Consider the following 24,638-nt stretch of genomic DNA (forward strand, 5'->3'; position numbering starts at 1 on the left):
CAGTTCTGTAGTCTGTAATGAATGATTATTGTAAGCACATAATTTTTCTTGCTAGCACTGCCAAGAACATAACTCCCTATCTAACCTGTTAATGCTGCCAAGGACATACGTTGATATCTACCTTCAAGACTCCCCATCTGCCCAGGGCTTGAACCCATTCTGGAATGTAACATACTCTATATGATGCATTTCTGATACATCCCTAGTCTCAGGCCATCAGGTGCCTCGAAGAGGCTTGGTGCTGGTGGTGAGGACCAACACAAGGGTCTCTAACTCTCCCTCTCTGTCTGCCAGTGCCACTGTGACCTGCTGCTGCTGGGATAGAAAAATAATATGGCTGACAGGTGGGACACCAGTCTAGGATAATGTTGGCCGTGAGCAGTTTTACTTTTCAGTCCAAACAAATTCCCCCTTGGCTGACCCTGTCCTGAACTGATGCCCACTCTAAGTACACGTCTTCCTTCTCTGCTCCTCCTTGACGGACCCTAAAGTGCTGCATACTCCAAATATGTGTTTCCCTTATCTAGCCAACCTTACCCTAAATTAATGTTTTCTAACCTGAGTTTGAACTTGTTATAGACCAATCAGTAATAATGATATCATATGTAACCAACCAACTGCTTGCTCTGCTTCTGTATTAGTTTCTGCTTACAAATCCTATATAAACTGTAGGCAGACAAAAGACAGCCACCTGGTTCTTTGAGGAATTATCCCAACCAGGCCCACTGATGTAAATAAAGTTTGTCTTCTGCCTCCAAGTCCTAGGTGCCTTTAGTATTTCCCATTTGCCATTACGCACTTACTCTGTCTCCAGAGTTCTCACAGAGGTATTCCGGTCCATATATGTATTTTTTTCATCCAAATTAAAAACTTTTACTTTACAAATTACTCTGTTAGATTAAAAGACAGCTATAGGCTTGGGAGAAAATATTTGCAAACCCTATACCTGATAAAGAATTAATATGCATGATTAATGAAGAACTCTCAAAAGTCAACAGTACAAAAACAACTCAATCAGGAAGTGGACAAAAGACTGTAAAGGCATTTCATCAAGGAAGAGGTGCTTCCTTGTGGTCTGGCCAGGGCAGAAACTAAACTCCCCTTGGTACTGGCTCAACTTTGATATTCAATGTGGAAGATACATAATCTTTTCCTGTGTTATTTGGTAGCAGTAGAGCGGTTGTTTTCTAAATATTTTCAGATTGAGTAGGTTATTTCCTTCCAGATTCTTTGATTAGAGAGGCCAGGCTGTGGTTGCTGTTCTTTTCCTTCTGCACCTGTTGTCAATTCCAGGTTGTCAGCTTCTCCACACCCAGTCTAGACCACACATAAGAATGCATCACTGTTTTGCTTCAGATTTTTCTTTTCTTCTGAGTCTTCCTTCTGCAAGGGAGACAGGCTTCCTTTCTCTGTCTTCATAATATATATTCTAATGTTTTTAGTTCTACTTAGAGGAAGAGAGGAAGATAAGTCTACGCCTTCTTCTTGAAAGCCAGAATGGTTTTATTTCATTTTTATTTTTCATTTTTTGTGGTGATGAGGATCAAACTCAGGACCTTGCATATGCTAGATAAGCACTCTACCACTAGCTACAACTCTAGCTCCTCCGGCTACATTTTAAAAGTTAAAAGTCCATCTTCTCCCCACCAATAATTCCATATGACATGAATTAATGTATAACTGAAAATGATATGAAATGTAGTCCATATATTCTTTTTTGTTTTGGTACCAGGGATCGAACTTGGGTCCTTGGCACCTGTGAGGCAGGCAGTGGAATCACTGAGCTAAATCCCCAGCCTTGGTCTATATATTCTTAACTGTTTCTCCACTGGAGAAGGGACTGGAGCTTCCTAGTCTGTCCTTATGCTGATGCCTCTGAACATTCCTACTTAAAGTCCTTTGTAATTTCACTCCAATTGAGACTACCTGCTCCCTAAGTCTGCTATTCATTGTATTTTGGGGACTTCTATTCAGTATTATTTTACTTGACCTAGTGTTCCCTCATTCATACTTCTTTGTTTTGGGTACTCCCTCATTCCTTAGAGGCATACCCAAAGGTGACTTCCTACGGGGTATGTTTTCAAGTTCATGCATATCTGGAAATGTCTTTTTTCACCTTCATACTTAATTCATAGTTTGGGTGAGTATAGAATTCTAAGTTGAAAATCATTTGTTCAATCAATTACTTTAGGGTGAACAGACAGAAAGCTGGCAATTAAAACTCTGGGGTCTCTAAAGATCAGAATGTAGAATATTTTTTCTGGAATAACAACTATACATGAGCTATCTTTGTTTATTATAGATGTCTTATTTAATTTCTTTATACAATAAATCTTTTTTCCCAGTACCAAGAATTGAACTCAGGGCCTTGCACTTGTCAGGCAGGTGCTGTGCTACTGAGCTACATCCCCAGTCCCACCTAAAAATTTCTAATAGACATCCAATCACAGCTCATGTCTGTTATCTTTTACCATATATACTGTATTTCCAAGTTCAAAATCTGGCTTTAAAGGTGTTCTAAAGGGAATACCTCCTTGACTGCAGCTTCTTCCACATGTATTTCTGCCTGTGGTTTCTGCCCAGCTTCATTAATCCACCACTCTTATAATTTTTTTGATCTTCTAAATCTTTAATGACATCTATTGTCCTTCCCTTTATTTTTTAGCCATGGATTTATTAATTTCTCCATTTATTTACTAGTATTTTTAATGGGCTCTCAAGAAGGTGAGAGAAAATGTATATATTCATATTTCAATCAGAAGGCTGCATACATCATTTTAATAGTAATGTTTTTTGGCAAGGTGTCAAGAGGAAATAATAGAATGGACTTAAATAACAGATTTCTGATCAATTTTCTTTGTAGTTAAAACTTCTTCTGCAAAAGATACACCTTCATAATTATTATGTTACCTCTTCCTCCATGACATAGGTGAGCAGCTTCCAGTCCCACTCCACTGTCTTGGCATTGGCCGGATGTAGCCTGAAAGTCAAGTGACATCAATTAGAATTCTAGAGAATTTCGTAGAAAAAGGGATGGGATCTGGAAGATGACAGAAGAAAAAAGCCTCTTCTTCTCCTCAAGGCTCTGGCGCACCCCTTGGGATCCAACATATGTAAACCTGAACACAGTGGAGCTCCCCCATGGGAAGCATTGTCCTGAAGAAACCAACTTCCCAGTGCTCTTAGCCAACTAGCTTTACCTACCAGGATGAAACATGAGATTCTGAGTTAATCCATAATATTCTATCCCTCAGTTCATAGTGATTTGTTCAAAGATGGGTCATGTCTCACGTCAGGCCAATCAAATCCTACAAGACTCAAATGTGAGAATGCTTGTATGGCTATAAATGAATTCTCCCACTGAAAGTGTTCTCAAAGCCTGAGCCCAAGAGCTACCAGGTGAAATAAAACCAAAGCAGAGGAGGAAAATGGATCCTGGTAACCATTATGAAGACAATCAGGTCACATCTTATTTCTAAGTTTCTAGTAACACAAGCCATTAAATTCTTTCACCAGGTGTTAAAGCCAGTTTTGATTGAGTTTCCTATCACCTGCAATCCTAATCTTACATTAAGAAACCCTTCCTAATGGTTAGTTGAATAAAGCATAGGCAAGAGAAAGATAGGCCCTGAGTCCAGGTTTCCCAGGAGATTGTGCCAAGAACTAGGTGTTATGGTTCATACTGTTGAATTTTCATGAGAAGCATGTAGGCATCCTTGAGGACATCCACCGTCTCAGAGTCACTGAGCAGGATTTTCTGGATGATGTGAGCCACAATTTCTCTGGGTGGGTAATGCTGGGGTGACACAAAGTCCATCAAAAACTGCACAGTCCCTAGAGGAAAGTTTTCTTCAATGGTGTTTGTCACCATTCTTAGTCTTCGATGAGGTATGGGTTCTAATTTTTGAGTCTTGCTCTGTAGAGATAAGAAAAAAATTAGGTGATTTCTATAGTATATAAATTGAGGACAGAAAAATTTTCCATTTATATAATTAGAAAAAGGAGAGACAAGACAGCCTTATCTAAAAACAATTAATGACATGAGGAAAAAGCTTTCATAAAATTAAAGGATAAGAAAAAAAATTTAAAGGATAAGAATTCTAAATTCTACATATAACCTGACTTGATCTATGTTAAAATACAGCATGGAAAGAAAATACAAAGAGCATAGAGGGGCTCACTGGTGAGAGAATATTATTTTACAAGGCATGCAATGAGAAGAGTGTTAGAAGGCAAGAACAAAAATCTTGCTTGGATGACTGTTTTTACACGTGTGGTGCATTTTCCAATTTTGGAACTGTATTAACTTTTTGGTCTAAATAGATAAATCTACAAACAAAAGTGTTTACAAACTGTTTGGGTTCTTGCATCCCTAAAGGAAACACTTTTTTTTGAGTAGTGGGGTTGAACCCAAGGCCTCATGCATGCTAGGCAAGTGCTCTATAATCAAACTACATGCCCAGCCCTGAAATAAATATTTATAGAGAGAGGCAGCTATACGTTTTATGCATTTACCTTTAAGTCAAACAACTGCATTGTTATGGTTGGGATCCAAAATGTCCTCTACAACGTCTCACTATGTTAAAGGCTTGGCTGTTGGTGGGCTTTTGAGAACTGACTGGATTATATACAACACAATTACATTTCTCACTGGGAATTGTACCTTTACATAAAGCATCTTGGTTCTTAATGTTTCCCCATTCCTAGCCCTCCCTTCACCCCCTCCACCCTTTCCTATTTACAAAGACTTTATTTCCATTTTTTCCATTTCTCATCATTTTTCCTTTCCCTTCTTTCCTTTCCCCAGCCCCTCCCACTACCCCTACTCCTTTGGACCTTTTCTTCCTATTTTGTATTATTGATTATTCATTCTAATCATTGGTACATTTTTTCCCCCATTAAGTTTATTGGTACATTTTCAGTATACAATACAGTTATATTCATCATTGGGATCTTGTACCATTTATGAGTCTCTTGGTTCTTATTTTTTTTCCCCTTCCCTTGTCCTCTCTTAACCCCCTCCACCCTTCCCTATTTGCAAAGACTTTGTTTCCATTTTTTTTCCTCTTATTTTTTCCTTTCTCTTTTTTCCCTTCCCCTACCCCTTCCAATGCCCCTGCTCTTTTAGACCTTTTCTTCCTGTTACACAATATCAGTTATACATTTTTTAAATTACAATATCAAGATCTAGGAGACATTACCACAGATTTTACAGAATTTAAAAGGATATAGAAAGCATATTTCAAAAATCTTTTTTGAAATAAATTTGACAACTTCTAAGAAGTACCTTGGAAGACAAATTAATGAAACTGACCCTGGAGGAAATATAAAATTTGAATAGCACCTATTAAAGAAAGTTCCTAGCTTGAAAACTTACCTATATGACAACAGCAGGCTCATAAACATTTTAACTGATAAATTATATCAAACAATTAGAGCAGAAAAAAGAAGGAACACTTCTCCCCTCATTTTAGGAACTCAACGTTGTGCTAATCCTAAAACTGGATAAAGATAATAGAAGAAAAAAGTATGAACATAGATAGAAATTTGTTTAACAAAACAAACTACTGGAAGTCAGATCTGGCAGGATGTAGAAAGTGGTTTTGTTATAGGGTTGGCAGTGTTGGTTCAGCATTGGAAGATCCACTCCCAAAAGTCATCATTTAAACAGAGGAAAGGAAAAAGCCATATGATCCTGTCACTAGTTGGAGAAAAAGTATTGGACTAAATTCTACAGCTGAGAACTGACTGGATTATAAAGGTTCTGACTTCATGTGTGGATTAATTCACTGACGAGATCATGATTAGATGGCAATATTAGGAGTTAGGAGGTGATGGAATAGGATATGGGGTCTAGTTGAAGGGAGTGAATCATGGGGGCACAACCTTGGTTGCAGCCCTTCCTCTCTGGCTGTTTTTCTTTCTCTCTGCTTCCTGGCTACAATGAGGTGAGTAAGTTTCCTTTGCCATGCCCTTGTACCATGATGTTCTATCTTACCAGAGGCCCAAAGTAACGGAGCCATTGAACCATGGACTGAAACCTCTGAAACTATGAGCCAAAATAAATCTTTCCTCCTTTTTCTCAGGTATTTATTTTGTCACAGTGATGAAAGGCTAACACATCTATCATATAGAATTTGTAGTTCTTATGTTAGAGTTAACAGAGAAACTCAGAAGACATAAGGCCAATGGCTGATAAGTAGCAGCTGTGGAGAGTAAAGTTGTTCTAAGAAAATGGCTTAGTGAACAGGTATTTATTGAAAGCCTAAAAGAAATCAAAAGACAGACAGAAGAGATTTGTAAAAGTACTTTAGATGGCTGAGATTCTTTAAGAAGGTAAAAAAAAATAAAGATGAAGAATGAAAATCCACTTTGTCTAGCCAGATTGCCAGCTCATCATTTGAGCTAAGTGCACACAGAAGCGGGACACCTTCAAAGAACTGCAGCCTTGACTATAGAAACATTCTTTCAAGTCACCTAAGGGTACTTTTTTTTTTGATATTTTGAGACAGGGATTTGCTGTGTAGTTCAGACTGGCCTAGAACTATGTAGTCCAGGCTGGCCTTGAACTTGCAGTGATCCTCTTGCCTCAGCCTCCTGAGTGCTAGGATTACAGGGGTGCACCACCACACCCACCACAGGCTTCTAAGGGTACTCTTGAGACTGGACAGATGCTTCACCAACCTAAGGCAAATCCACAGGAAAAAAAGAGAATGAGCTAGTGGTCAGGTATCATTTGGGAGGATGAGACATAAATGTGAACTTCTGGCATCTGCTAAGCTAACTACTGACTGCTCTAACAATGACAGTGTGGCTTTTAACTTTCTAAACTACATCAAGCTACTCTTAATGCTGGAGATGGAGTTATGGTTACAAAAACAGCCAAACAAAGAAAGGTGTCATCCTATGGGACTAAGACACAAAGTTTTTTTCCTTACACATATAGTTTAGTTCTCATAGATCATTAAGACCAATGGAAAGTAACACTCCCATTAGAGTCTTAAAATTAAATTTCTACTTCAAATTTAGTTATAATTTTGGAGTCACTGAAGCAACAAGAGTATTAATTCTGTTACGTGGGAGCTGTAATAAAATTGTCAGAAGAGAAAGAAAGGCACAGGAACTGAAGACAGGAGTTTGATAAAGGCCTATGATGAATCAAATGTTAACAAGCACTTTATATATATTACCTCTTTTAAGTGGCCTGATGAGGTTATGTTTTAATCTGTATTTTAGACAGGAAGGCTAATGCTCACAAAGGCAAAGGGACTTGGCACAGTGCTGGTTTTTAAGTATGGAGCTGAAACTGGAACCCAGATATGACTTTAAATTGAATGGTCTCTCCATAACTGAGAAAAAGATAAAAATTCCATTTATACTTGGCTTGTCCTTTCCTATACAGACTTCAGTCATAGGTATCTTTATCTAAGGCCTATAGAAAAGAAACTTAATCCCTAGGGGGAGATAAGTTAGCTCACCTCTCGTGCATCTTTATCTGGTATTAGTGTCTGGAAGAAGAGATGATGTACTGGAGGCCGCAAGAAGTACTTCATTCTATGTAGGCAGGGTCTGTTGCACAGCCCGCCTTGCAATGTTTGTGTTTGTACCTGGACAGACCTGGCACAGGCAGGCTCTGACAATGACATCTCTTTTCTGGCTGATGTTTCTGTGACAGAAAGCCAAGGAACTTTCTCTAAGGAAGTTTCAGACTGTGGAGATGGTGGGCCAGGGGAGCAACTTGTAGAGGATGGAGTTGAGATATCCATAGGACTGTCACAATTCTGTACATCATTCTGAGGAGAGTGAGGCCTGTCTTGTGGTAAGCGAGGCAAGTCTCCCCGTGAACATGACATGTCTCTTGATGAGTGTACCATGTTTTCAGGTGAGTGTAGTACATCTGGCAAAAGTAGCACACCTCTGGGTGACTGTGACATATTGCCTGGTGACTGTGTTATGTTACCAGGTAACTGTGGCATGTTTTCCAATGGCTGTGGTACATCTCCTAGTGACTGTGACAAGTTTCGTAGTGACCGTAAGTTTTGCTGATATGCCACATCTTGTGGATATGACAGGTTTTGAGGTGGGCCTGGTACATCCTGAGGTAGGTCCAGAGGGCCTTGAGGTGGGCTCAGTGGGCAATGAGGATGCCATGATGAGTCTTGAGACAGGACTGGCATATTCTGAGTGCATGGCACATCTTGAGAAGGGCATGACATTTCTTGAGGTGGGTGAGGCAAAGCTTGTAGCTGGCACTGAGTGGTTTGTGATGGGCATGACAAGGCTCGCGGTGGACATGAGGAGGCTCGTGGTGGACATGGTGAGGCTCTCAGTGGGGATGGCAAGGCTCGTAGTGAGCATGGCAAGGGTGCCCTTGGATTGCTGCTGCTACCATTATTGCTTGAAGGGGAAAGGGAGCTAATATCTGAAGATAGCTGTGTGCTTGGCAGGAAGCTGAGGTCACCTTTGAATGTAGCTGAGCTACAATTTGGCTCTTCTGGATAAACAGAGTCCTGACTGATGGATGTAGGGGGCTGAGGACCTTCAAAAGTAGTTTCTTCCAACAGATCCAAATCTACAGGATTGCTGTTAATGATTCTTTGTGGTACAGGTCGAGAGCTTCTGTTTCCTCTTTCCATTACCTCTTTGCTAGAAAGGATGGCACATGTCTGCAGACTGCCTGGCTCTTTCTGAGAGGGAATGACAGATTCTAAAGTCAAATCAAGAGTGTCAATAGGTCTATTTTCGTCTTCACTTCCTGTCAGGTCAATCACACAGAGCCCATTGCGATCCTTTGCTCTTGGTCTAGTTTCTGTAGTTAAGTCAATGAAATCCTGTTGAAAGGTTATAAGAAGAAAAGAATTAAAGAAGGAAGTTACAACTTTAGCTAAAAAGAACTTAAGTTTTAGTTATTAGGAATGAGCATTTACACATCTTTTATAACATAAGGATTAGTTTATGTTCTTTGTTCAACATTTTGTTAGTGTCAAAGCTATGAATTTCTGTATCTTCTTAAATTATCCAAATGCTTAATATACATACTTTTTATACTGGGAGCATAATGGGCATTTTTTTTCTGGTCCAAGGATGACAGGGTAGTAGTAGGGGATACTTCAACCTTCATGAAATAGAAAGCAACCTTTGTTTGAAAAAGCAAATACACAGGATAACTACAACAGAAGCTAAACAAGAGGATCTTTGTGCCAAGAACATGTTAATTGCTTTTTCACAATCTTACATTTTCATAATAACACTACAATGTAGTCATTATATTTAAACTCTAGTGAAAACTAGAGTTTAAAGGAGTAAGGTTATTTACCTAAGGATTATACAACTAAGTAGCAGAGATACAGACATTCAAAACAAGATCTGTCTCTCCTTTCCCTGTTAGGGCCTAGGAATGTACAACTTCATTCAATATGTAACCAGTTTAAAAAGAGACTCAGAAGAAAATACAACAAAACCAATAGTGTTAGTCTGAATCCAACCTAGATTAGCAAATGGAAAACCTATCTCTGCTCCCATTCCTTGGCAAATTGATCAGGCAATTCACAAAACTTGATGATGCCAGTCAAAGGTGCTATAAGTAAATTTTGTACCATGAACCTGGAACAAATTGCTGTAGTTTCTATGTATCTTCTCATCTGGTTGGGTACCACTACCATTGATACATTAGGGTCTTGAGGCTTGAGTGTTACTGTTACTACAGCTATCATGCTATTTCTCTCTCTCATGGTATTGCGATTGAACTCAAGGAGTGATAAGCTACAGCCTCACCCTTATTATTTTTATTTTTGAGACATGGTCTTGCTAAGTTGCCCTAGGCTTGGTTGGTTTTGTGATTTTCCGGCCCAAGTAGCTGGTATTACAGGCATGAGCCACTGTTCCTGACAGGTTACTTCCTTAATAGATATAATGGTCACCACTATGAACAGCACCAAACCAGGGCACAAAATTCTGGGTGGGTCAAAGGAGAAGTTGGTATGTGCCTTACCTGGAATAGGAATTTCTTAGTAAAACCTATGCCTCATTTCTAGGAAGCAGCCTCTGATGACTCTCAATGGCTAGCTGAACTGAACACTTAATAGCTGAAAGGCCACCGAAGGTCTGAACATAACTCTATCTCCACCTGCTAAAATGCAACATTTACAATTTCTCTATTTAAAATTTCTATTTAAAATTTATTTCAACAGATCCACATGACCTGCAGGATAAAGGTCAAATGTCTTAGTAAGGTTCATAAGGTCCTTCACAATAAGACCTGTACATACCTTCAGTCTGTCTCCTCCCCCCCTCATCATATGATCAAATCACACAGAATCACTACAGAACCCCAAATGTGCCAAGCTTTCTCAATATTTCCATATTTTCTTTTTTTAAAAAAATATATTTATTGGTACATTTTAGGTATACAATACATTTACATTTATCATTGGGTGCTTGTACCTGAACATGATGTATCTTAGTTCTTATTTTTCCCCCATTACCTGTGCGTCCTTCACCCCCTCCACCCTTCCCTATTTTCCATATTTTCTTTTAACTGCAATGACTATTACCCTTTGCTTGGAAGTACAGTATTTTGTCTTTTAAGACTCAGAGCAGGCATTACTGTATGTGGAATCTTCTAGCTCACTTGTTGACCTAGATTAATTCCTCTCTCTTTCATGTCTCCATTGCATCTGTACAAACTTCCCTTCATATTCTAAAGTTTAATGATACTGAAAATGAAAAGGCATTTTCATTTCATTTTCCATTGTTCAATGGAAATACTATTGATACATGTGCATTAATCCTGTATCCTGTAACCCTATGTTTTCACATTAGTGTGAGTAAACAAAGTTTTACTTTTTCCTTTTTAATCTGTGGTCTTTCTCACTGGTCCCCCTTCTTATTGCAAACATCCAGTACAATTCAGGATAGATGGACTGACAGTGGATATTCTTGCTTTGTTCTTGAACCTAAAAGGCTTTCAGAACTTAAGTGGGCCAGGGATTTAGTCCAGTGGTTCTGCCACCTGCCTCACAAGTGCAAGGTCCCAAGTTCAATCCCTGGTACCAAAAAAAAAAAAGAATTTTATCAGTAAGTATAATGTTGTTAGCTATGTGGTTTTCACAGATGCCTTATATCAGAATGAGGAAGTTCCCTTCTTTTCTTAGGTAACCAGTTTTAATTGGAAATGGGTGTTAAATTTTGTCAAATGCTTTTTCTGCAAATACTGATAATTTTTCTATTAATATATCAAATTATATGGGTTGATTTTCTAATGCTAAATTAATCTTGCAATATTAGGAAAATTTCATTTGATTATGATGTATTATTCCTTTTCTATATCATTGGGCTGTAATGTATCAATGTTTTGTTAAAATTTCTTTTGCATGTTCATGAGGTATGTTTGTAATTTTCAATTCTTACCATTTTTTTTCTAGTTTTGTTGTTGGAAACTACTCATAAAATTTCTTGAGAACTATTCCCACCACTTCTCTTTAGGATATGCTGTAATGGTACTGTATTTTCCTTAAATGTTTGATACCAGTGAAGCTGTCTGCAAGTGGAATTTATTTTGCAGGGAAACTATAAATTGAAATTATAAATTCAGTTTTCTTACTACATATAGGGGTATTAAAATTTTCTTTTCCTTCTTTGTTTTGTCATTTGTTTTTCTAGGAATTTATTTCACTCTAATTATCAAACTTATTGGCATAAGTCATTTGTAATAGTCCCTTATCTTTTAAAATTTCTATATTTTGTATAAAATTCTTTACTCTCAGTTCCTGTTTTTTATTCTCAGTATTATTAACTTATGTCTTTTTTGGGTTTATGATCAGTCTAGCTAGTTTATCAATTTTATTAATCTTTCAAAGAAACAGGTTTTTAAAATTTGTTTTCTATTTCATTTATTTGTTGTTTTTTTAATTATTTCCTTCCTTCTAGTTACTGTGGAGTTAATTAGTTAATTTGCTTTTTCTAGTTTCCTAATGTGGAAGGTTTGAGTACTTTCAGACCTAGGAGGCGGGCCAGATCAAGCACCCGTAGACATATCCAATCTTCTGGACTCAACTACAGAGAAGTTCCCCACAACTGCTACAAGTCAAAATTTCTTCATTCGTAAACCTAGGGGAAGAGCACACTGGTCAAATTCTGACTGTTACATAAATAGGACTGAGAGAACTCTACTTTTCTGTTTTCTCTCATTTCTTTTTCTCCCTTCATATGGTTTATATATGCAAAAAGGAGAGTAAGAACTAACTAGTGCTTTAGTTTAAATAGTATCTTCCATAGGCATGTCAGGTTAACCCTCAGCAAAAATTATGTATACAGGATTCATCACAAAAAAAATTATGTATAGAGGATTCATCAAATACAAACTTTCTATCAGCACATTAATTGATTCCGACTTCCTCCATTTCCCTTGATCTCCAATTATATTTCCCTCCTTTTTTTTTGTTTTTTGTTTTTGGTACTGGGGATTGAACTCGGGACCTTGTGCTTGCAAGACAAGTGGTGGGCTCATTCTTTGTTTTTCCTGCCTCCACAAATAACCTCTCAAAACACCTGTCATCAGCCCTCCATTCTAGATATAAAAATAATATCAACAAAGCCCTATCTTTTTTCTTTTTTCATTTGCTGTTAATCTCTTTTTTCTTCTTTCCTAATTTCTGAACTATTCCTTTTTCTTTATCCTCTACATCTCAGTCTACATGTCATCAGTACTCTATCATAGTCTTTCTAGGTTATTGAACAAAGGGTAAAACTGTTAAAACAAGTTTTAAGTTACATAATTGATAAATGGTTGGCTGTAAATGCTGATATAAGCAGTAGCAGATCTCTCCTTGCAACACAGTGAGTAGGACTGAATCCTATTGAGTACGCTGCAGAACTGTATAAATAGGAAAACATAACTAAGGCCAAGGTCACACCACAGAGAAACATACACTAATTAAAGAAATCTCATAGTAGTGTCAGTTTTTTACCTATCTGATCCTTCACTCTCAGCATAAAAATAATAAAAACACGAGAAAACAAGGTAGCAAGATGCTTCCAAATATTAAATTCAAAGCTAATCCATGGCCAGTTAAATGGAGGAAGTCACAGCCAAAGAGCTCAAAAATAAAATGGTTAAAATGTTTGAAGAGATTAAAGAAGAAATAAATCCATATGATATTTAGGGAGCTCAAAGAGGATGTAAATAAACAGATAAAAATTTTAATTAAAAAAATGTTCAGTGAGCTAAAGAAGACACAAACAGCTGACTGAATTAAACAAGACAATACAATACATGAATGATCATTTTACTAAAGTATTAGAGATAACGAAAAGAAGTCAAGCAGAAATCCAGAATATAAAATTTCTATTGAAAGTACAGGCAGCAAAAAAGTTGATGTAGTAGATCATGTAGTCAATGATATCCTAAAAAACAGTAAGACATCACGGAAATGGATCTGATAGCTGCTAAAGGAATTTTTAAAAACCCACTTAACCTAAGAAACATAGGAAAGATTAGAGGATGACACAAAAGGTATAGAAAAATTATTCAGTGAAATTACAGCAGAACATTTTCCTAATGTAGGGATAGAATTCAATTTCCAGGTAAATGAAACTATAGAACCCCACATTGCTATGACCAGAAAAGTTTCCACAACACATCATAATACAACTTTGAGAAATTTAGCATGAATTTAACAGTATAAAAGGTGTTAAAGAAAAAATTTTAAGTAACTTACAAAGGCAAGCTGCTCCGAATAACAGCAGATTTCTCAACATCAACTTAATACCCAGAAGAGGTCAGAGTTGTTTTTCAAACTCTAAAAGAAAACAACTTTCCACCCAGATTAATACACCTGCAATGATATCTGTTAAGAAGTAAAGATTTTTCATGACAAAGAAATCCTAAAGAAATTCATGAACACTAAGCCAACACTGAAGAAAGTACTAATATCACCAAAGAGTTAAAAGGAATGTATACATCTAACTGGGAGAGTAGTTAAAAGGAAAAAATAAAAGAATCAGCCCTGGAAAAATACTCCAATGACAGGATTTAGTAAACATCTTTTAATAGCAGCTCTCGATGTCAATGGTCTTAACTGCTTAATCAAAAGACACAGACTGACAGATTGGATCAAAAACCAAAATGCCAACATATATTGCCTACAGGAGACACACCTTTTCCAAAAGGAAGCTCACAGACTGAAGGTGAAAGGATAGGAAATGATACTGATAATCCATGCAACCAGAGCTCAAAACAAAGCCAGCAATGGGTTATTTTCAGGCACAGCAAACTTAAAGTCAAAACTGATCAGAAGAGACAAAGATGGCCATTATCTACCAGAAAAGGTAACAATTCAACAGGAAGAGATTACAGCTGTATTTATGAACTGAATGTTGGAGCACGCAACTTCATAAAACAAAAAAGTACCGGAAATAAAAAGACAGATATACACCAATACAATCATAGCAGAAGATTTCAATACTCTATTCTCACAATTAGACAGGTCTACCAGACAAAAAAATTAAAAAAGAAATATCAGTTAGCTAGTGAAAGAGCCCAGACAAGGACATCACCAGTTCTAGTGAGCCCACTCACCATCTTGGAGAAACATAAGTCTCACTTTACTTAGATCACGAGCAGTTTCCAGAAGACATGTCAGCAAGTCACAGAAGACATGTCAGTAGGTTACAGAGGACACATCAGCAGTCTCCCAGAGGACATATTAGCAGGTCATAAGCAGTCCCCTGAGGACATGTTAGCAGATCACAGAGGACTCAGTAGGTCACAGAGAACACATCAGTTGATGGGAATTTGGACTGTTTCCAAGATTTAGCTGTTACAAGGTGTGCCACTATAAACATGGGTGCGCATACATTGCTATAATATGATGCTTTTAATTCTTTTGGGAAGATACTCAGCAGGGGAATAGCTGGGTCAAATGGGACCTCTAGCCCTAGTTCTTTGAGGTATCTCCATACGGATTTCCACAGTGGTGGCACCAATCTGCACTCCCATCAACAATGGAGAAGGGTTCCTTTCTCTCCACACCCCTGCCAGCATTTGTTATTGGTTGATTTCTTGATAGCAGCCATTCTTTCTGGGGTGAGGTGAAATCTCAGTGCTGTTTTCATCTGCATCTCTGGAATGACCAGTGATGTTGAACATTTTTTCATATATTTATTTGCTGTTTTTACTTCTTTGTCTGAGAAATGTCTGTTCATTTCAGATGCCCATGTTTGAATTGGGTCTTTGAATTTGGGGGGTCTGATTGTTTTCAATTCTTTATATATTCTAGATAGTAGACCTTTGTCTGAGGTACAGCTGCTAAAATTTTTTTCCCACATTGTAGGTTGTCTCTTAGCTGTTGGTGGTTTCTCTTGCAGTGGAGAGGCTTATTTAGATGAGATCCCAGTTGTTGATTCTTTGTGCTAGTTCCCGTGCTACTGAGGTTTTGTTCATAAAGCCTTTTCCTATGCCAATGTCTTCAAGAGCTCTACCTTACTTATCTTCCAGCTAGTTTATTGTTTCTGTCTCAATATTTAGATCTTTAATTTACTTTGATCTTAGTTTAGTGTCTGGTGATAGGTATGGGTCTAGTTTGAATCTCTGGCTGGTTGAAATCCAGTTTTTCCACCATTTATTAAATAGGCTACCTTTCCTCCAATGAGGGTGGTTGGCTCCTTTGTCAAAGAGGAGGTGGCTGAGTATGTCTGGAGTTGTTTCTGCATCTTCTAATCTATTCCACTGATCCTCAGGTCTGTTCTTTTGCCAGTATCATGCTGTTTTTATCACAGTAGCTTTGTACTATAGTTTCACGTTGGGGATTGTGATAACCCCAGCCATGTCTCTGTTGCTTACAATTGCTTTAGCTATTCTAGGTCTCTTATGGTTCCAGACGAATTTTTGGATTGTTTTCTCTAGTTTTGTGAAGTATATTGTTGGAATTTCAATCAGCATTGCACTAAACCTATATAGTAGTTTTGGAAGTATGGTCATTTTCACTATATTGGTTCTTCCTACCTAGGAGCAAGGGATGTCCTTCCATTTTCTTGTATCCTCTTCGATCTCTTTTTTCAGAGTGTTGTAGTTTGCAGTGTAGAGGTCTTTTGCTTCCTTTGGATTGATTCCTAGATATTTCATTTTTTGGGATGCTATTGTGAAAGGGATTGTTTCCCTAATTTCTGAGTCTGTTATTTGTGTACAAGAAGGCTATTGTTTTTTGAGTGTTGACCCTGTATCCAGCTACACTACTGAATCTGTCAATTAAGTCTAGAAGTCTTTTGGTGCAGTTTTTTGGGTCTTCTATGTAAAGTATTATATCATCAGCAAATAATGACACTTTAACTTCTTCCTTTCCTATCTTTATTCCTTTTATTTCTCTTTTCTAATTGCTGTGGCTAATGTTTCCAGAACTATACTGAACAGGAGTGGTGATAGTGGGCATCCTTGTCTTGTTCCTGATTTTAGCGTGAACGTTTTCAGTTTTTAACCATTTAGTATGATGTTGTCTGATGGTTTTTCATGGATAGCCTTAATCAAGTTGAGATAAAGACCTTCTATTCCAATTTTCTGTAGCGTTTTTATCATGAATGTGTATTGGATTTTGTCAAATGCCTTTTCTGCATCTACTGAGATGATCATATGGTTTTTGTCCTTGACTCTGTTAATATAGTGTATTACATTTATTGATTTATGAATGTTGAACCATCCTTGCATCCCTGGGATAAATCCAACTTGGTCAGGGTGTATGATCTTCTTGATGACCCTCTGTATTGTTTGCTAGTATCTTGTTGAGGATTTTTGCATCTATGTTCATTTGGGAGATTGGTCTGCAGTTCTCTTTTTGATTTATTTATTTTTGGTACCGAGGATTGAACTTGGGTCCTTGAGCTTGCGCAGCAGGCAGTGAAACCACTGAGCTAAACCCCCAGCCCCTGTAGTTCTCTTTTTGGGTTGGGTCTCTCCCTGGTTTTGGAATCAAAGTAACACTTTCTTCCAGGAATGAATTTGGAAGCCTTGCTTCCCTTTCAATTTCTTCGATGAGTTTAAAGAGTAATGGCGATAGTTCTTCTTTAAATGCCTTATAGAATTCAGCAGTGAAGCCATCAGGACCTGGGCTTTTCTTTGTTGGTAATTTTTACTATATTTTCAATTTCACTCATTGTAGTTGGGGTGTTTAGTATTTCTATATCTTCTTCATTTAACTTTGGCAATTTGTATGTATCTAGGAATCTGTCCATTTCTTCTGTGTTTTCCATTTTATGACAGTACAGGTTCTCAAAGTACGTATTGATGATCCTCTGGATTTCTGCAAGGTCTGTCGTGACTTCCCCTTTTTTGTTCTTAATTGCATGGATTTGAGCCTTTTCTTTCCTTTTTTTTTTTTTGATAAAGTTGGCTAAAGGTTTATCAATTTTATTTATTCTTTCAAAAAAACCCAACTCTTTGATTAACTTTTTGTATCGTTCTCTTAGTCTCCATTGCACTGATCTCTGCTCTGATCTTTATAATTTCCTTTCTTGTTTTTGTTTTGTTTTGTTTTTTTGGTACCAGGGATTGAACTTGGGAACTTGTGCTTGTGAGGCAGGTGCTGGAACCACTGAGCTAAATCCCTGGCCCAATTCTTGTCGTTTTTTTTGGTACCGGGGATTGAACTCGGGACCTTGTGCTTATGAGGCAGGTGCTGGAACCACTGAGCTAAATCCCCAGCCCAATTTCCTTTCTTGTATGAGCTTTGGGTTTGTTATACTCTTCTCTTTCTAGGAGCATGAGGTTCTGCATTAGGTTATTTAACTGAGTTCTCTGTTTTCCTAATACGGGCAATTCACTGCTATGAATTTCCCTCGCAGAACTGCTTTCATTGTGTCCCACAGATTCCTGTATGTTGTACTGGCATTATCATTTACTTGTAGAAACTGTCTAATTTCTTCTTCAATTTCCTCTGTGACCCATTGGTTGTTCAGGAGAGTATTGTTCAATTTCCATGTGTTTGTGGGAGTTTTGTGGTTTCTTATGTTATTGACCTCCAATTTTATTGCACTATGGTTTGATAATATACAGGGGGGAACTTTACTGATTTACATTTACTTAGACATGTCCTATGAGCTGGCATGTGGTCTATTTTGGAGAATGACCTGTGTGCAGCTGAAAAGAATGTGTATTCTGATTTTGTAGGGTGGGACACTCTGTAAACATCTATTAAGTCCATTTGTTCAATAGCTTGGTTCAGTTCTAAAACTTCGTTGTTAATTTTTTGTCTAGATGATGTCTATTTGTGATAGTGGGGTATTGAGATCCCCCATTACAATTGTATTAGTGCTTATTTGGTTTTTCATGTCCATTAATATTTATTTTGCATAATTGGGGGTATTTGTATTTGGTGCATATATATTTAAGGATGATTATCTCTTCCTCTTGGATTGTTCCCTTCACAAGGATGTAGTGACCATCTTTGTCTCTCTTAGTTAGTTTTGGTTTGAAATCTACTTTGTCTGCAAATAAGATTGCTACCCCTGCTTTTTTCTGGGTTCCTGTCACATGGAGAACTGTTTTCCATCCTTTTACTTTCAGTCTATGAATTTCCTTTTGAGTTAGATGTGTTTCTTGTATATAGCATATTGCTGGATTTTGCTTCTTAATTCATTCTGTCAGTCTCTTTCTTTCGATTAGTGAATTGAGGCCATTAACATTGACAGTTATAATTGATAGATATTGACTCATCCTTGTCATGATGTTTTACTGTTGTTGGCTCTTTTGGTTCTCATTTTTCCCCCCTTTCCCTTTAGTGTCTTACCTTGCCTGGTGGCTTCCCTCTGTTGGGCCTCTTGGAGTTGTGACCTTCATTTTCTTTTTCTAGTATATTGCTTAGAATTGTTTGGAGTGTTCGTTCGGTGTTCATCAAATTTCTCAGGTGTTCTTTGTCGTGGAAGTATCTAATTTCCCCACTGATTTTGAAAGATAGTTTTGCAGGATACAACAGTCTAGGTTGGAAGTTATTTTCTTTTAGGGCTTGAAATACTTCACTCCAGGCTCTCCTTGATTTGAGGGTTTGTGTTGAGAAGTCTGCATGATTCTGATGGGCTTTGCTTTGTAGGTGATTTGTTTCTTTTCTCTAACTGCCTGTAGGATTTTGTTCTTCTGTTAGGTTTCTGGGATCTTGACTATTATATGTCTAGGAGTAGATTTTTTTGATCATGGCTATTTGGAGCTCTATATGCCTCACTTATCTGTATGTCCAGTTCTCCACCTCTGTCCGGGAAGTTTTCTACTATTACTTCTGTGAACAGTTTTCCTTCATGTCAATTGTGCTTTCTCCTGTTTTTTGGGGGGACTCCTATCAGTCTTATGTTATTCTTCTTTGTATCATCTAGCAGTTGCTGGATTGATTTCTTGTGGTCCCTTACTATTTTTAAGAAATCTGTTTTCATGGTCCTTCACCGCAATCCTGTCTTCTATATCTGATACTCTACCTTCAGATTCCCTTAATCTTCTCTGCATGCTTTCAATGGAGTTTTTAATCTCCTGAATATCTCTTTGACTCTGTTTCATGGATTCCATTTCTTTCTTATGCTGGGCATTCATGTCTTCCAGCATACTTCCAGCAATCATGGTTTCCATTTCTTTCTTATGCTGGGTATTCATGGCTTCTAGCATATTTCACCTATTTTTTTTATGTTTCTGTTCTAGATTCTCTAATTGTGTCTTTCACTCTGATCACCATCTCTGTAGTTACCTGGGAAACTATTTCTATTTTTAATTTTTCTAGAGCCTCATTCATCTGTTTTGTTACTTCCTGTGCTATCAGTTCAGGGTGTCCAGGTGGTTATCAGAGTTTTGCACCTTGTTTCCCCCAGAATTTGCCTTTTGTGGGGTGGAAGTCTGAGTTTGTGCCTTACTTAAATGTCTCCTCATTTTTGTTCTTGGTACTGTCCTTGGTTTAATTCCTGGGTTGATACTTTGAAGTTGCTTACTGTAAATATCTTCGTTGATGTATTTAGAACCCTTATGGAATGACTGCTTCTCAGAGGTGTCTTCCAGATATAGCTGGTCTTTAGGTTTTGAGTCCCTAATGGCTCTGAGGCTGTCTCATTTTCATTATACCAGAAAGGACAACTGATTAGATCAATCACAACACCTTAGCCCAACTGATACAATCAGCAACACAATAGCATCAAGTACCTCTTAGAAAATGACAATTTGTGGTAGTTATTAATCTATCACCTTTAACTGTGTGAATTAAATCAAAATCAAGGACCAACCCAACATATGTTTTTAGTGAATAAAGTCTTCAATATAGCAACTTTACCCTTCAGGATGGGGAGTTAGAAGGAGTTGGGGAGGGAGCAATAGGTAAGTATATGGATAGGGGAAGGTTAGCAGTGAGGCCAGAGGGCACAGGCAAGAGAAGGAAAGAGAAGAAAAGAAAGATAAAGAAGAAATACGAATTAGGGGCAGAACAGAAACACAAAGGGAGATGAAGAACAATGTTGGACAGCAAGGGAGTGAGGCAGAGAGAGAAAGAAGAGAAAAGAAAGTAAAAAGAGAAAAATAAAAATTTTAAAAGAGTAGCAAAGAAGAAAAAATATTAAAAATAAGAGCAAAACAAATAGTGGTAATTTTGAAAATAACAAATAAAAGATAAAAATGAAGGGACTCCTTCAGTGTATGTCTCTTCTGTCACAAGAGACAACGTGGGCAGCAGTGTGCAGTTATAAGTCAATGAATCTCAGTAAGCCAGTCACAGACTCCTGAGATTCAGGCAGATTTCTGGCTGTAAGTTCCAAGTTGAGCTCCCTGTCCTCCTGCAGGTTCCGGCTGCCTTTCCCCTGAAGATGGTCCAGGTTTTGATGGGAGGTCATGGTCCCTCTAACTTACCAAGTATGGTGGTTTGGTGTGCCTTCATTGCAGAGCTTCTCTTCACTTTTCCAGTGGGCATCAGTTATCATCAGGGAGCCTGAGAGAGGCACTCTCTCTGTTGTTCACTTCTGTTCTTCTTCTCAGGAGAATGGCCTTTATGGTCCCCTGTGCCTCTGTAGTGTGGAACCAGGTAGCTGCACAGCCAAGAGGCCAGAGGCAGTGGGCAGGGGGTGGGGGTCCTCTGTTGTTGCATGCACCCGTGCCTCTCCACGGGGGCTGGTGGGCGTGCCCGGGGGGGTCCTTACCAGCTCTTGGTCGCATGTGGGCATAGCCAGCCGGACAGAGCTGGGCTCAGTCAGTCCTGGGTGCTGTGCCTGTGTGGCTCCACGGGCAGCTGGTGAGCCCATTGATTTCTTGATAGCAGCCATTCTTTCTGGAGTGAGGTGGAATCTCAGCATTGTTTTCATTTGCATCTCTTGAATGACCAGTGATGTTGAATATTTTTTTCATGTTTATTTACTGTTTCTACTTCTTCATCTGAGAAATGTCTGTTCATTTCAGATGCCCATTTTTAGATTGGGTCTTTAAATTTGGGAGGACTGATTTTTTTAAAGTTCTTTATATACTCTAGATAGAAGACCTTTGTCTGAGAAACAGCTAGTAAACATTTTTTCCCACATTATGGGTTGTCTCTTTACTCTGTTGGTGGTTTCTCTTGCTGTGCAGAAGCTTTTTAATAAGATAGGGTCCCAGCTGATTCTTTGTGCTAGTTTATGTGGACTTAAGTTTTATTCGTAAAGTCTTTTTCTATGCCAATGTCTTCAAGAGTTCCACCTAACCTATCTTCTAGCAGGTGTAGTGTCTCTGTTTTAATATTTACATCTCTGATCCATTTTGATTTTAGTTTAGGGCATGATGGGAGAGATGAGTCTAGTTTTAATCTTTCACAAGGTGAAACCCAGTTTTTCCAGAACCATTTATTAAAGAGGCTATCTTTCCTCCAGTGAGGGTGCTTGGTTCCTTTGTCAAAGATGAGGTGGCTGAGTACTTCTGGAGTTGTTTCTGTATCTTCTAATCCATTCCATTGATCCTCGAGTCTGGTTTTTTTTTTTTTTCTTTTTTTTTGCCAATACCATGTTGTTTTTAATCACAGTAACTTTTTAGTATAGTTTCAAGTTGAGGACTGTGATACCCTCTGCTTTGTCTTTGTTGCCTGGAATTGTTTTTGCTATTCTAAGTCTCTGCTGGTTCCAAATGAATTTTTGGACTGTCTTCTCTAGTTCTGTGAAATACGTGGTTGGAATTTCAATTGGGATTGCATTGAATCTATATAGCAGTTTTGAAAGTATGGCCATTTTCACTTTATTGGTTCTTTCTACCCAAGAACAAGGGATGCCTGACTTGAAATTTTACTACAAAACTACTGTGATAAAAACAGCATGGTACTGGCAAAAAAACAGACCCGAGGATCAATAGAACAGAAGATGTAGAGACAACTCCAAACATATCTGGCTACCTTATCTTTGATAAAGGAGGTCAAACACCTTCACTGGAAGAAAGATAGCCTCTTCAATAATTGGTGCTGGGAGAACTGCCTTTCCATATTCTGAAAGTTAACCTAGACCCATATCTTTCACCATGTTCTAAACTAAAATCGAAATGAATCAATCTAAACATTAAAACAGAAACACTAAATCTGTTGGGAGACAGAAATGGTAGAATTCTTGAAGACATAAATTTAGGTAAAGATTTTATGAACAAAATTCTGGTCACACAGGAATTATTACAAAGAATCAGCAACTGGTATCACATCATATTAAAGAATTTTGCATAGCAAAACAAAGTACCAACAGAATGGAGGGATAACCTATAGAATGGGAAAAAGTTTAATAATCTACTCTTCAGACAAAAGACTAATAACTATAATATCTAAAGAACTAAAAAAATCAGAACCCTCAAATTTAAAGACCCAGTCCAAAAATGGGGATCTGAAATGAACAGACATCTCTCAGTTAAAGAAGTACAACTGCAAACAAATATATGAAAAAATGTTCAATATCACTGGTCATTCAAGAAATGCAAATGAAAACAATGCTGAGATTCCATCTCACTCCAGAAAGAACAGGTATTATCAAGAAATCAACCAATAACAAATACTGGTTAGGCTGTGGAGAGAAAGGAATCCTCTTCCACTGTTGGTGGCAGTGTAAATTAGTACCATCACTGCGGAAATCAGTGTGGACATTCCTCAAAATACTAAAACCAGAGGTTTTATTCAACCTGGCTATTCTTCTCCTAAGTATCTTCCCCAAAGAGTTACAAGTATCATACCACAGCAATATATGCATATACATGTTTATAGCAGCACAATTTGTAGTAGCTAAATCTTGGAAACAATCCAGATGGCCATCAACAGATAAGTGGATATCGCTTCTCGGCCTTTTGGCTAAGATAAAGTGCAGATAAGTGGATAAAGAAAGTGTGGTTTTTATTTACAATACTACATTACCATAAAGAAGGATAGACCTAAGACCTTTTTAGGTAAAGGCATGCACCTTGAGACCACACTGTTAAGTGAAATAAATTGGACACACATGTAAATATCACACTGTTTTTCCTTTCTGAGAAACTCAAAGTGTAAAAAAGGGTTAAAATGGATTACAGATATTGGGAAGTAGAAAGGAATGTTTGAAAGGGAAGAGGTGAAAGGGAGGGAATTGGTATTAAAAAAAAAGAATGGAAGAAAAACAATAGAAACAAAGTTTTGTAAAGAGAGAAGAAAAGAAGGATTGAAGGGGAGTGGGGAAAAAAAAAGAATTAAGATATATTATATACAGGTACAAATTCCCTATAATGAATGTGGTCATTATGTATGTCAAAACTATACGAATAAAATCAATTTTAAAAAGTTAAAAAAGTAAATTTGTTTTTGTAACAACAATGAAAACCTATTAAAAAAGCCTCTTAGGCCGGGGATTTAGTTACGTGGTTTTGCCACCTGCTGCACAAGCACAAGGGTCCAAGTTCAATCCTCGGTACCAAAAAAAAAAAAAGCCTCTTAGCTATAAGAGATACCTTCTCTATTCTGCTCGTACAGAGAGGTCTCACTCAGGTTTAGCAATAAACCTGCTCAGACTATTGTATTTTTGTTCCTTCTCTCCTGCTCATTTGGTGGCAAAGCCTAGGAAGGGGAGCCAAGAGCAGCAGCTCTTTTGGAACATCGGAAGCAATGGGCAGAGGCAGCTCATCCTGGGCTTACTCATAGATCCCAAGAGTCTCCTGTTTCTCACCCTGTTTCCCCTCCTTCCCAAAGAGTTGGTTGCATGGGACCGACTGCCCTCTGCAGTGGGACTACAAGGCTTTGGCTGAGGCTTTCCAACCCCAACCACCCAAATGGGTAACCTACTCTCCCTTCCCTCCTCCCAAACCCTTCCTTTTTCCAAACTCAGGTCCAGGGACCACCCTGTCAGATCTCAAACCAGCTAATCCTCTGCCATTTCTGGGAGGGTAAGATTCTGGCCCAATCAACTTTCTTTTAGCACCCAGAGAAAGCCCACCCACTGTCCCCCTTTTTCCTTCCTCCCCATCATTTATTTGACAGCATCACAAAAGGGGGACCTCCTGCACTCTGACTAGAGGGGATGCTTCCTTCCAGTGCGCAGGACAATCTTGTCCAGCTGCAGGAGCCTTTGGACCCCAGTCAGGAGGCCCATTGCAGGGAGATATCCCAGTGACCTGTTTACTGACCCAAGCCACCTTTCTTATCCCACCCCCCTTGTGATGGGAAATTTTCCCTCAA

At 38.1% G+C, this 24,638-nt stretch overlaps 1 protein-coding gene across 2 annotated transcripts in view; it reads right to left on the reverse strand.

Annotated features, from left to right (window-relative positions):
• Simc1 (SUMO interacting motifs containing 1) overlaps window positions 1–24,638 on the reverse strand; it is a 62,883-nt gene that overhangs the window by 22,590 nt on the left and 15,655 nt on the right. For both annotated transcript variants that reach the window (XR_002387309.2, XM_004836347.4), the window contains exons 2-4: window positions 7,479–8,831; window positions 3,684–3,916; window positions 2,911–2,980 (exon numbers count right to left, since the gene is read on the reverse strand). Coding sequence is in view for 1 of the 2 variants with exons in the window: in XM_004836347.4 (XP_004836404.1) it covers window positions 2,911–2,980; window positions 3,684–3,916; window positions 7,479–8,831 (1,656 nt within the window). In the remaining variant the exon portion in view is untranslated. The remainder of the gene's footprint in view (window positions 1–2,910; window positions 2,981–3,683; window positions 3,917–7,478; window positions 8,832–24,638) is intronic.

The sequence above is a fragment of the Heterocephalus glaber genome, unplaced genomic scaffold (genome assembly GCF_053883595.1).
Source record: "Heterocephalus glaber isolate CG9 unplaced genomic scaffold, H.glaber_assembly_v1.0 deba00001606, whole genome shotgun sequence".
NCBI lineage: Eukaryota > Metazoa > Chordata > Mammalia > Rodentia > Bathyergidae > Heterocephalus > Heterocephalus glaber.